This window comes from Trachurus japonicus, chromosome 7, assembly GCF_045865225.1.
Source record: "Trachurus japonicus isolate A0001 chromosome 7, Traja_1.0".
NCBI lineage: Eukaryota > Metazoa > Chordata > Actinopteri > Carangiformes > Carangidae > Trachurus > Trachurus japonicus.
The window spans coordinates 24207575-24221783 of NC_140913.1; the positions used below are offsets into that span (position 1 = coordinate 24207575).

Sequence of the window (14209 nt, forward strand, 5' to 3'; positions counted from 1 at the left end):
CACACACGCGCACACACACACACACACACAATCTGTTTACCTGGACGCCTTCACCTGGCTTAACTACCATTTAAGTCTAGACCTCGAGATAATTGACTTACCAGACCTCTACGCAAACCGGGACGTGGTATTAACGTTAGCTCTTATTTTTTTCATCATTATTTTGAAGCCTCCCTCTGTGTGTGTGATTATTTCCCGACCTTCAGCCGTCTTGTCATTGTCTGTGTTTGTCTTTCTGTCTGTGTTTTTGCTGTCCGTAGCAGAGACCTTCTAGAGCGACCAAGGCAGACTGACTGTTGTGTTGTGTGTTTATAGTATCTCTTTGCCTTTATTGCTTTAGTATGGAGGAAGAGCTGTTGCCAGGGCAACTGTAGCTTTGACTGGGGTTGGGGTGGCCATGGGAATTGATGGTACATTTCTAGACCATGCCGCTAATTAAATGTAGTAACTGAAAGGTGACGTCTCTGCTTATTTAAATGAGTTTCATTCAGCACTAATATTTTTTTTCTTTCTCTTTTCTCTTCCCCCTCTCCCCTCTCTCTGTCTATCCCCACAGTGAATGACTTCACAGTGATCCGTAAAAAGTTCAAGTGCCCCTACTGCAGTTTCTCTGCTATGCACCAGTGCATCCTAAAGAGGCACATGCGCTCTCACACTGGCGAGAGGCCCTACCCCTGTGAAATCTGTGGCAAGAAGTTCACCAGACGGGAGCACATGAAGAGGCACACGCTGGTGAGTGGGCTCACAATAGGGGTGGTGGGCGATACGGCGATATGAGATGGTGAAGGATTAGAGCGTGTAGACGATCTGCCAAAGTGCAGAGATCGTAGGATCGTCTGGGGCTCATTCTATAAACTGCAGTTCTGTGCTGCAGAGCGCAAACAAAGGACATTTGCAAAGTTTGCTAAAAGAGATAACAACAGTTACTTTATTTGACCCTTTTCAATCAGCTATTTAGTGTTTTGATAGACTTAAAATCCTGTTAAAATGACTGTGTTGAATAAAACAAACAGTAATGTCTTCATTAATATTTTACTTTCAAGTTTATTGAAAGCTACCTTTTATGTTGCAAGAGTGCACTTTATCAGAGTGTTGTTGTTTACCTTTTACTATGTTTACGTTGTTTGCACATGTTGGCAAAACTGCAACTATTTAGATTAAAATCTGTTCAGAAAGGTTCTTTGGCCTAAATTGTCTGTTTTTTCTTTTTTCGATTTAAGATCGTGATGAAATCGAAATCGTGACTTCATTTAAAAAAAATCGTGATATGATATTTTTGCCATATCGCCCACCCCTAGCTCACCATCACCAGGAGGGGGGGGTGGGGCGGTGGATCAGAGATGGTCCAGAGTGTGAATTAACATTTTGAAATCATGTGTTTCCGCCCCGACAGGTCCACAGCAAAGACAAGAAGTACGTGTGTAAAGTGTGCAGCAGAGTCTTCATGTCGGCGGCCAGCGTGGGAATCAAACACGGCTCGCGTCGCCACGGCGTCTGCGCCGACTGCTCCGGCCGGGGCATGGCCGCCCTGCTGGACCACAACGGGGAGGTGGGGGGGGACATCTCCCCGGAGGAGGAGCTGTATCCCGGCGACCGTTTCCACGACGACCAGGCGGAGTGCGACGGCGACGGGGAGGGGGAGGAGGAGATGATGGCGGAGGGGGACGGGGAGATGATGGGAGAGGGGGAGGAAGAAGGAGGGAAGTGGAAGGACTCGGGGATGAGCGGCGAGGCGCACGGAGCGCTGGACAATGAGAAGGAGGAGAGCGACTCCTCGGCGCCGGAGGGGGAGCAGCAGAACGGGAGCGAGAGGGACTTCGCCTGGATCTCCTAGAACCCGCCGCCGCCGCCACGCGATCCTCCCGTTCGCGGCTCCACGGCCACCGGTCTCTCTCCGAAGATCTCCTGCGATCTCTTGGGCGGAAAGAAAACTCTGCTCTGCTCTCTTTACCCACTCGTCCCAGCGTGGGCCGGCCTTCCTTTGAATGGAAACGCTGTAGGGTGATGCGCGACAATGATCTAAAAAAAACAACAACAAAACATGCACATACACACAGATACACAGATACACACACTTAGGCTATTCTCAACTTTGACTGCCATAGTAGATGATGATGAAGAAGAAGAAGAAGAGTGGTCAGGGGATGGCTGATCTCGAGTGCAAGGCTTTTTCTGCTTACCTCCTTTACTTCTGATGCAGTGTTTTTGTGTTTCTTTTTCTTGAGGGTTCAGGCCAGAGTCCAGTAGTTTTCTAACTCTGCCACGACAGGAATCAACGAGGACGCTGCCTGCCAAGGACACACGGCCAATGCTAGACTGCAACTTTACTTGCGACTATGTATGTTTGCCATCACAATCACCATGGAAACCAAGGATCACTGACAGCGTAGGGGAAAAAAAGCCAGGAGAAAGGGGAGGGAGAGGGAGAGGGAGGGGAGGGTTATCTTGGTCCCACCTTGGGTAACGCTCCCCAGGGAGGGAGAGTGTGTCTGAAGAGGGGGGGGGGGGAGTCGAAATCTATTGCAAAGCTACGTGTGTCAGAGGACCGGGCAGCCCGATGGCACATTGATGCAGAGTCCTACTGCCACAGACTTGCACTTTAATGACAACTGACTCCTATCAAAGCCCTGAACCCGTGGTTTACATTTTTTGATCTGATCTTTACTTACCTAAACAACTCGGTGACCGCACCTACCTTTAAGGATGTACTTTATGTCCTCTTGACTGTTATCACGATATAGAAGATCACTGAATCTTTGTGCAGATTGCTGTTTATATAGCCTATGCCTTTCAGTGGGGTCCTTAATCTTTTTCTTCGCTTAAGTTTACCACACGGTTTTCTTATCGATCCATTCCGACAAATACTGGAGATTTGACAAAAATGTACATACGACTTTTGGAATTTTTAAAAAAGGGGGGAGTGAAGTGAAGTGTGTGTGAGACAGAGGGACGGAGAGAGACTGGGAAAAGAGTTTTACAGTGTATCTGAGAGTCTTTCTACACAGTTTCTGCTTCCCTGTGTTGGAGACCCGACACAAGCACACAGTGGATCCACATGACCTACACTATTAACTCTTTCTGTCTCTCTCACTGTCTCTCACTGGTCCAGCTTCTCTCACACTGGAGGTTATGATGTTATTAGGACCTGAGAGCCCAGTCTCTCACAACTGAGGAGGAGCTGCCTTTGTTTTTTCTTTTCTTTTCTTTTCTTTTCTTTTCTGTTTGTCTATTTCTTTTTTTCTTTTTTTTTTAATATGTTTTCTTTTTTTTCTTTTTTTTTGGTCATGATGTAATTCCAGTTTCTGAACACAGAATATGCAGACTCTTTCCACAGTTTTCTTTTGTTTGGTGACATGCATATTTTCTGCGGCTTTGTAAGGTAAAAAAAAAAAAGAAAGAAAGAAAGAAAGAAAGAAAGAAAGAAAGAAAGAAAGAAAGAAAGAAAAAAAAGTAGAGGATCAAAAATTGTGCTTGAAAATTCAGAGTTTGATATTTGTAGAGAGTGTAATATTAATTTGTTTTGTTTAACAGCTATTTATTGAAAAAAGAAAACCTGTTTGTGGATTCCTGATTTTTGACAAGTCATTCCCTCCTTCTCTCTCTCTCCCTCCTTCTCTCTCTCTCTCTCCCTCTCTCCCTCTCTCTCTGTGTGGTGTGGGACAGGATGGCTGTTTGTATGCAAGAATGTCTGAGTGTCCAGTGTCCAAAAAAAAAGTCTATATTGATTTCTTAAGATTCTTTCCATGTTTTTTGGCAAAGTTATTGACAATTCAAGTGAGGCAGATGACATGTCTTATTATTATGATTATCAGAACTATGATTACTGTTGTTGATGTTATGATTATTAATTATTATTATTAAGTGCTGGATGCTAAGCTTTATTGTGTGTTCTTTTTTTTTTTGATATTTTATATCTTGTATAAGAAAAAAAAAGCTTTTATACTTTGCCTTGTTGTGGACAGCAAGCCATGGGGCTTTTATCAACCTTTTATTGTGCCAGTTTACGCTTTTTCTGTCGTATTTGCTTTTTTTACCAAGGGGAAAAACAACTTCACTGTCAAACTTCTCTGTTAGATATTGATTGAGACATATATTCAGCACACGCTTTTGCATCACTAATGTACACTAATTGATTAATATCGAACCAAAACCAATCTAGTACCTTGTATACATGAAGTGCTTTTGTTTCACAGTCTGTGTGTGCAGGTGCTTTTTGGATTTATTGTTGTGGTTAACAGTTTTGTTGTTGGGTTGTTTTTATTTTTTGAACCTGTCACTATTTGTCACAGTTTGAAAAAAAAAAAGTGCACATGTTATGGTATTATTGTGAATATGAAGGGCTGCGTGGAAGAACTGGCTAGCTTTTGAAGACTGCAAAACCGAGCTGATGAGTTTTTTTTTGTTGTTGGTTTTTTTTCTTCTAGTTTCTACTGTCTCACGCCTGCGCATGACACACAATCAAGTAGAAATGCAGCACGCAGACCGAAGGCAGTTGAGTCTACATGCTGTATTTCTATCCGCCAGCGTTTTACTGGCTTGAACTCTAGTTCATTTACATAAAGGGAAAGTGAGCAATGCAGTAGTAACTCTGGGAAACATTTTGTTGCCAGTGCAGGTCGTACACATCAGGCTTTCCTGCTACAGGTGCCATGGACTGCACTTCCCATAAACCCCCACTGAGAAACTCAGTAGAATGCGATTTGTGATGCTTTCTTCATGTCTGGCAAATGTCTTTATTTTATTGGTATTATTTATTGTGTTTTTGTTCAACCCATTTATTAAATAGTTGTACTTTTCTGGGGTGAAAAAAAAAGAAGAAAGACAATGGGGTAGGATTTTTATGAATGTCAATGGTGGGTGTGGAAGGAGCCCATGATCAGTGACAAATCTCTGTCCTGTGGTGCTGTTGTGGCCACTCGCGAGACGTCTGGATGTATGCGTGACTCCCCCGTTCCTGCGCTCTTCTCACAACCTGTACTGTATGTCTTCTTCCTCATACTGGGTTGTACTTCAGGAAAACGTCTGCCATCAACCCCTCAATATGTGCCTCAATGACATTTCACCTGTGTGCTTGTGAGAGTGCTTGTTTCCGAGAGACGACTGAATATTTGTATTGATGGAAAGAGATTACCAAGATGTGACTGATCAGATTAGAGGTGCAAAATGTCTGAGGATGAAACTTCAAAGAGACAAATCATGATGGGCGACTAGATTCTCCTTCCCACCGTGTGTTGATGACCTTTTGTGCCCTGATTCTGTGGTCTTAACTGCATGCCTGTGTTCATTTTGTCATACCAAAGCGACGTCTTCGGCATCTGCACACAACTGTCTCATTTCCACGATGCAAAACTGGAACTATTTGCTCTATTGCAGATGAATATGGGTATTCTTAGACGTGTACAAATTGCAATCCTCATTTAGCCTGTATAGCTTGATTCACACGTGCAAATCATGAAGCCATAGATATGGGTATATCTATATTATACTATATTTCAAAATTGGCGCTTTTTACTTTAGATTTTGTTCTTCTACTAAGAGTGATGTGTGTATACCTTCATATATATGAATTTATATTACTATTATATATTATTTATTTTCCTCTCTCGAGTTTCAGAGGGTCTTTAATTTGTAAAAGGTTGCCCTTGAAGCTTGAGGTTTGTTTATTTTCATTGGGGATATTGTTCAATATGATACTGACTTTATATTGATGATTATCATAAACCTGTGTTTGTAACAAAATGTGTTAAATAATCAAAAAAACCTGTCCTGTTTTTACACCTGTTTTGTTTTGGGCAGATTTAAGTGCTCTTGTGCAGATATCTTTTGGTTGATAGTACTGATCACAAAACATTTTTACAGTCAACCATGAGCCTCCTGTTTTGATGTTGGGGCTGGCCCGCCGGCCGCCCAAGCCTCTTTCTAACTTCATGTTTAGTGGAAGAATTAGCTTGACTATTATTTGCAAAAACCAATCAGTCTCAATAAATTTTGAAATTGCTGCTGTAAAGAAGTGACCAAAGTGTGCTATGGCTTTTATTTCCTTGTGGACAGAAGTGTAATTACAACTGCTACCCACCAGGGGTCAGAATAGACAAGTCAAATGAATCCACTCTACAATCTTACATGTTTACTTATTTTAAAGATTTTACATTATCAACAACCCCTGAATTGATTTATTCATCTGCATATTCAAGTTTATTTAAAAAAAACACACCATACCATTCAACTTTCTTCCATTCAGGTTTATTTTCTTTCTGTCACATTACATCACATAGATCACATTATCAGCATCATACATGGTCATCCATCTTTCCAAGCACTAGTCATAGGCTTGACATTCACACAAATACTCTTTGAGTGCACCACTCCTCAGAAAGTGCTTCCTCCATGTGCGTGGGACTGCTGATGAAGACCAGAGGCTGAGCCCACACACAGGAGAAATCCTGCCCTCCAGTGAAGACCCAAGGCTGACGTAGTGTTTCCATCTAAAGCTTTTAGCGCAGCGCGTGTGTCTGTGTCTGAGGCTGCGATGAGCATCTTAACATTTAGAGGAAAACAAACACAATCAGCCTTGGGTTATCAGTTTCTGAAAGGGAAAATCTAACACATAAAACCCTTCAGTGTTGTATCTCCAAACAAGAAAACAAACAGGAAAAAAAAAAATTGAGCGATGCTAGACATGCAAAACAACCTCAAATTCAGCCAGACAATCAATCAATCAATCAATCAATCAAATCAATCAATCAATGAGAAAACAATAACAAAGCAAAAGTCCGTTTTCACACCGGCCAGTGTAAGGCTCAGTAAAAACACAAGAGGAGAAAAGAAATGGTCATGAAATGAGAGATGTGACAGACAGGGGGTAAAAGCCTGGACAAACAACAAGAGCACAGTAGAAGAAGCCGAGAACTGAGTGGAGCTGCCATTGCAATGCATTACATTTGATTTGGAAGGAGATCTATTGGCTTTGCTGCTGCTGGTTTGCACACACAATGAAAACTGACATTCAAGAAAAGCAGCACATAGATTTTGACATATTTGGAAAAAACGAAGGCTTTTTTTATGCACATTTCAAGGGTTTAGTTTAGCTTAATATACTGGGTAAAGGCTTGGGTGGGACCACAGTAAAGCTGTAGGATAGCACAAGAACATGGGAAATGGGGAAAAAAAGACAAGGTGATCAGGAGAGAAATCACTGTAGTGAGAAGGAAATGGGAAGATATGTCTATTGGGAAACAAGTGGAAGACACAGAAAGCGTGCTGTCTGTTGGAATGTGCACGGCAGGACACAGATTCCCACAAGGTTACAATTTTCATCATGACCGAAAAAGGTCGAAGGTTATCCTGCCTAACAACAACTTAACATCACAACCACAAACATTCACAACAACGACAACAACCACACACATTCCAAAAAAAAAAAAAAAAAAAAAAAAAAGGTACTACTTGGCGCAGGGAGAAAGACAAAAGACGAACAGCAACAGTGTGAGCGAGTTGCCCAGATGTCACCAAAAAGCTCAAGTTAGTTCTTGTTCCATTATAAAGCATATCATTGCACAAAGTATGATAGTAAAGCAATACTGCATGGTTGTGTTATGAATTAGCAGTGTGGCGACAGCTGTCAGTGGGTGTTAAAAAGATTTGGATACCAAAAAAAATCAGGATGCGCTACTGGTTCACTACAGGCGGTACAAACTAGCCAGCAAATAACACAACAGAAAAGACCTTTTCTTTTTTTCTTTTTTTGTAGGATTTACATTCAACACGTTTTGTTTTTCTCCCCATTGCCTCTAAGCTACAATATACATTGAATCTTTATGTGTTATGTTCACTATAGCTTCTCAATTGACTTTTTTTTTTTTTTTTTTTAATGAAAGAAAAATATTCTGAGCAACTGTACTGTAAAAAAAGTTTCCTTTTCATAAAACAGAGATACAACAACAACAACAAAAACAACAATATATGAAAAAGCCTCACGGTTCTCTTTTGTTGCATATGTACAAGAAAAGCCCTGAAACTGCAAATCCATCAATATCGTCACTGCGCATCTCGTGTCTATTTTCGGTCTAACTGTCAATCCCCGGTTTCCCCGCACGCCCATGAAGTCAACTCCAATCTCTCCATCGCTCGTTTTCTAGGTGAACGTTTTAATTGATGATCTATTTCACAAAAAAAATTCACCAATCAGGTTCTCTTGTCTGAGATCTGTGCACAAGAGCGACTTTGTACCCAGAGTTCTTTCAGGCCACGAAGTCAAGTCCAGCCGAGTCCAAGCTCTTTAATGATGCAGCCTGGCTTTTAATCGTCACGGGCCAGTTTAGTGCAACTTTACAAATTAAGAAAAAAAAAAGGTGGAATAGTGGCCAACAACCACAGGCACCTGTTAGCTTAACATGTGCTAACGGCCTCATTCACTGCCAGCAAAAGCACTGGCCTCTAACCCTGCTGGTGGAATCTAAAAGTGCTTACACTGAGGATGGAGAGAGCGAGCTGATGGGCTGCGTTTGACACTCGATCTATGACCTAACCAGAGATAACAGAATCAAAAGTGGTATCCAGCACTAATAACAGTATCTACAGTTACCACCTCAGCTCAGTAAAATGTAAAGAAGCATGAACCTGTTCTTTTTTTGTATTATTCTTTTTTCTTTTTTTTTGTATTCTAAGTAAAGAAAGCACAAAGACGAGCTTTACGGATTTCAAAGAAAAGTGTATTGTAAAAAAAAGAAAAACAAAAAAGAAAACTCCTGGCAATTAAACGTTGTAAAGCATCCGCTATCAAGGCGATAACGTTGTAGCTGCTGACTGAGACCGGTGTTTTCCCATCACTGAGACAAGGCAGGTGCTGCTTTCGGCCCTTGGCACTCCTCCAAGGAAAGGCAAAGTGACTGACTACCAAAGTACCACACTGTACTTCTCAGTACCACGCTTCTACAACAGCCAGCACCACTGTGTTTAGTACGATAAATCTGACACAGAGAGAAAAGACATTAACTGTCAAGATCGCCTGCTAATAATGGGGGACCCCAGAGGTACTGGACCCCTATCCCTGACTCCCCATTTATTCTACCGGGCAGTGACGACACCCCTCCCACCCCATCGAAAAAAAAGAAAGAAAATCCTTTCACTTCAAAATTTGTGTATATAAAATGTCCATGTATAAAAACATGTCTTTGCGCAGTGCAACATAGTGCAATTTCATTAGGTCAGTATACCTTTTTCCTTTTAATGTTCTTTTCATTGGCACTTTGTGAAGTTTCTGACCGGAAGAGGCCCGCCCACCGAGGCAGAGGGAGGCCTAGCTTATCTGGGATGCCACTGGAATAAACACTTTACAGGCAGGATCAGTAATTTTCAAAAACAATGGTGGTTTATGACAGGAATTGAGTGAGATATTAAAGAACTACTACTATCACAGCAAAACATGTGCTTCATGTTTATCTTTTGTTTTGCCCATTGACTTGACGCTTGCAAATGAGCAATTTTTTTAATGGAGAAGTGAAAGCTGGTCACTTGTAAGGTGGCGTCAGCCGACAGCACACGGCACGAGTGACCCTGTGGCGACCGAGGACAGTGCAGGTGTTTCTATGGCGACGGAGGTCCTAAAGTCACACTAATCCTCAGTCAAGGAGCTTGCTCAGAGTCAGCCTGCTCATCATACAGGGAAGGACAGGCACTGTGTGTGTGTGTGTGTGTGTGTGCATGGGTGTGTGTGTGTGATAAGTTACTATGGTGATCATCAGGTAAGGTCAGTGTTGAAATTGCTTCAAATAGTAGAGGACACGCAGCAGAATCTACATTCAAAAAGCTGCTGACAAACAGCACCAGGGTGAATCTCTTCAAAAAAATATATATACATCTACTGTCATGACTCCACTTTTGAGAGCAAATGAGAAACATTTTTTTTCTTCTTGTGTTTTTCCTTGTTTGGACTGTGGGTGTACGGATAGAGGGCGTCTTAAGTGGTACAGACTGTGAAGCACCTTGAGGAAAATGGGGCTATATAAATAAATAAATGGATTTGACTATATGGTTGAGTACAGACAGCCGGCTATCATCTCTATCACAGTTATTTAAATCTGAATTGTGACCGAGTCGACTCAGAGCAGGTTAACAAAGACAGGACATTACAAAAGAGGGGAAAAGAAAAAGAAAAAAGTTCATCTCGTAGAAAATCTTCAATACAGGAATTACCTAAAATATTTGTACTTATGACTGCGGATGTGTGGTTCGCTCTTCTACTGTTATCTCTAAATAGGAGATCATCATTGTGTCCTCATGCTTGTCCTTTGTAGGAACTCTCCTGTGCCGTCGCATAAGAGCATGTTTTATAAATATTTCTAGAAAAGGGTTGAAAGTTGACTTATCTTTTCTTCCTTTTTCTGTTTTATATATTAAACAACTAATATGGAGATACAAAGCAAGTAACAAATTGGGTTTTAACTTTTTTTTTTTCTCAAGATGGTGACTATAGCTGGGAATTGTAGAAAAAAACAAAAACAAATAGGGATACATCAAAAATGTTTGATAAAAAATCCTAATTATCTAAAAGTCTACCACTTACATCTCATGTAATGCTTGGAAAACTGGACCTGTTTTAAAATATTACAGGCCGGTTCTAAAAACTCCACTTTGGTATAACATTTTAAAACGTATGCTACACTTAGTACATCCATGTGAATCCGAATGTCAGACCAGAGTGAAAGCTCATTCTAAAGGATTAAGAACATCTAGTGAAAACCAAGGGAAACGTCTTGATTCCTATGAAGTTAGGTTTGGTAACTACAAACTGTTACACTGCTGCTAAATAATTAATCACTCTAATTAATCTAAATATTAACGACTGGGTAACCTCTCCATTTCAAACTGTGAGAAATGAATTGGAATGCCTGACTTATTATCAGGTAGTGATTCGTTGGGTCACGATCTCTAGGTTATTTACCTACGTACACAATTAACACCAGTCAGACTGTAAATTAAAGTTTAAGGGGTAGTTATCATTCATTGTGGTAAACAATCTCTTGAAGAACATGAGCTGTCAAAGGAAAGAATGAGTCTTTCTGCCTCAATTCACCCAAATAACAATGACAACCATAAAGCAAGAAAGACAATATTAAATGCTGTAATTCTGCTGATTGCACAGTGCAGCTGCTTGTTGCTTAAGCAACTCATTGTTGAGAATAAAGTCTATTTAAGAAATATATATCCACTCTCTCAGTAATTGGCTGTGGTTACAGTGATACTCCAAAAGTCGACTTATTTCTTCAAGGTGCATATCTGTAGGTAATAAGTATAGAAAAGAAGAGAGGGAAATATATTTAATATATCATCTACATCTCTCTAAAATATTTTGGAAAGTCAAGGGAAAACTCTTTGTACCACTTTTTTTTGTGCATTTCTGCTTAATTATGAGAAGTGTCGCTGGCTGATGAACATGTTGTTAGATATGGAACAATATGTGTTTAAACATACAGTCGATACCCGGTAAGGCTGCAGGAGACAGTGATGTTAGATTCTGTACTGATCTAAGCTGTTAGTTGTAAGCAAACAGGCGTTTTGCCTTTGGTAGGTTTGAAGTCCCTTAAACAGTGAAAATGAAAAACGGATATGCTACAGAGGTCTTACCGAGCAAATCTGGTGTTAACCCTTGAACCCCCGAAAAAAGAGTCTTTATCCACCCTGTAAACAGTAGCTTACATGATGCTCCTATAATGAACAACAGAGTATACCAAAAAGCTTATCTGTAGTCTTTAAACATTGCCTTGAGTCGAGGCCGTGAAAAATGGCGAGTGAGAAACAAAAATCAAATCAGAAGGTTAAAAATCCAATTTAAATGTCTCTTTTTTTTCCTTATTCATCAACAGAATGAAAAATGTCTCAGTCTTAGAAAAGTCTCCAAACCTGCATAAAGTTTTTTTTTTCTTGCTGATTTTCTTTGTTTGTTTTTTTTTGTTTTTTTTACCCACCAGTTTTATTTTCTCTTTGTGTTTCGAAACGAAAAGAGAGAAGGCAAAGCCCCTACTGGGCCAGAGGAAGCAGCACTGAGAGCTCCATCGTGAAGAAACCTCCCCTCATCTCCTCGGTGGAAGAGTCCACGTCGCTGTCGCTCTGAGTGAGGAAGAGCTCATCTCACAGACGCGGGAAGGGGACTGGATTAGTCGGTGAATCTCTGACAGGCTTTTTTCCAGCGACAGGCTGTGCACCACATGTCTCTCTTCTCCATGCCGTACACCTTTCGGCACTTCTTTGCCTCCCCACGGGGTTTCCTTGGTAACAGCAGATGTGACAGCATAAGGACATGCACACAGACATTCAGGCGCCCACACTGGCAAAAAACACATATATAGTATATACGTACAGTCTGCTCTAAGTGCAGGGGCAGAGACACATACAGATACAAATACACACCTGCAGAAATCGTTCCTTTAAACAAGTCAATCACTATTTTTTAATGTGATCTGATGAATAAGAGCAGTGCAGGGTGATGGTGATGTATACTGTGTTTGTTATGACTCTAGTTGGTCCTAAAAATCAATAGTGGCCAGATGCTATCCAGGTATTTTAACATTAAAGTAATGACATAAATTTTTGTCTCCATGTCCTTATTTTAGGTCCCACTGGCAATAAGCCATTAATTAACTCACTGCTACAAATGTAATTATATTCAATTATTTCTGTATTTAAGGGGTTTGGACAATTTATAATAACAGTACTTGAATTGCTATGAAATGAGCTGTTGAGTACATTTATATAACTGTGACAGACTGTAGTGAGGACAGCAATTTGTATGTAATTTTTCGCCACAAAGAGAAGATGACGTGTAAGTGGATGTGACCTGAGAGGATAAGGAACGGCTGACTGCCGAGTCATATGATAACGATGCAAAATATAAATAACAAAGTCCCATGAATTTAAGTCATAGAGATAAATACATGACACAATAACACACACAGAGAACAGCTGCTGCGTACCTGGTTCCTGGTATCGACTTCGCTGGTGGCGTTATTAAAGCATGGGTCTTGTTAACAGTGGTGTGTGTGCTGGCTGCCGGCTGCCGCTTTTCGCCGATGCTAACTGTTCGGACGTGAGTCACGGGCCCCTGCAAAAGTGAGAAGACATCATAAGTGCAGTCCTCAATTCAGTAGACGTGAGTGACGCCTCACTGTGTCTGGTTTACTCTCTACCTGGAGAGAAAGAAGTCAGTCATCAGAAAGGCAAAACCTTTGTCCCCGTCAGAGCAAGACTACGATTAGAGTTTCCACCTCGCGGTTTTCTGCCTCCAGCATTCAGACTAGTTTCACTTCACATCTCTGTTTATACAGACTCAAATAAAATATGAAGCGTTTGTTTAAACCACCCTGACCACCAAAAACTAACCAGTTCATCTAGAATATATCGTGTCCATGGGAACTGGACAGAAGTTCCCCTCAATAATTTCAGATTACACATACAACAAGCCGAGCCACCCTCAACACAGTTATGTTTTAAATGCAACCAACATGGAAAGCACAGAGATCACAGACGTTGCTTTAGTAACAGCTGCAAACAAGTTAAGGCTCAGTGTTGTTTCCTTTAAGAAGCTTGAAATACTGTTGAACATTTCATGCTTTCAGAAAGACTTTGGCCTTATTGTCACTGTGACAGTACCTTACCAGAGGAATTATCCTTTATTGCCTTTCGATTAACTATATAACCTTGTGGAGCTCTGCAGTGTGTCACTTCAAAAAACTCTCTATCTTAAAGGAGTCACGCACAAGTTATCACTGTCACACTGATGACATCTAACTTTGCATCGCTGTTATTGCGCTTAACGTTGTCTTTTTCCGCGTTTATTACTAAAGAGGAAACCAATCGATCTGCACCTCCATCACCAGCTGGCTGCACTGTTTCGATTCTGGTTCTTCTAAAATGTTTCCCCCCAAAAAACAGACACAGTTCAAAACCAATTCATATAAAATTCATTTGCACATATTCGATCTACAACCACAAAAGATGGTGTTACATACATTTCCGTGTCCCTGCAGTGGTAGCCTGTCAGGTTTGTTATTGATTTTAGGGTCTTTTTTATTGGTTTGTAAATATTTAAACAGGACTATGCCTGAGTATGTCTGATGTGCTTTTAAGATACAGCGTGTGCCTCCGGGATCCCTCAGGTCCTCTGACTGTCTCCTGGCTGTTCTTTGAGCCCAGCCTCTGATTCAAGGCAAAG

The 14209-nt window shown here is 41.0% G+C and overlaps 2 protein-coding genes across 4 annotated transcripts in view; one reads left to right on the plus strand and one right to left on the minus strand.

Moving 5' to 3' along the window:
* Positions 1-6014, plus strand: part of zbtb46 (zinc finger and BTB domain containing 46) — a 61937-nt gene extending 55923 nt beyond the window's left edge. For both annotated transcript variants that reach the window (XM_085782251.1, XM_085782249.1), the window contains exons 5-6: positions 557-732; positions 1394-6014. In XM_085782251.1, the coding sequence (XP_085638377.1) occupies positions 557-732; positions 1394-1834 (617 nt within the window). In that variant the 3' untranslated portion in view covers positions 1835-6014. The remainder of the gene's footprint in view (positions 1-556; positions 733-1393) is intronic.
* The window catches only part of slc2a4rg (SLC2A4 regulator), a 44357-nt gene continuing 34192 nt past the window's right edge, over positions 4045-14209 (minus strand). For both annotated transcript variants that reach the window (XM_085782253.1, XM_085782252.1), the window contains 2 exons: positions 12972-13099; positions 4045-12266 (listed from right to left, as the gene is read on the minus strand). In XM_085782253.1, the coding sequence (XP_085638379.1) occupies positions 12155-12266; positions 12972-13099 (240 nt within the window). In that variant the 3' untranslated portion in view covers positions 4045-12154. The remainder of the gene's footprint in view (positions 12267-12971; positions 13100-14209) is intronic.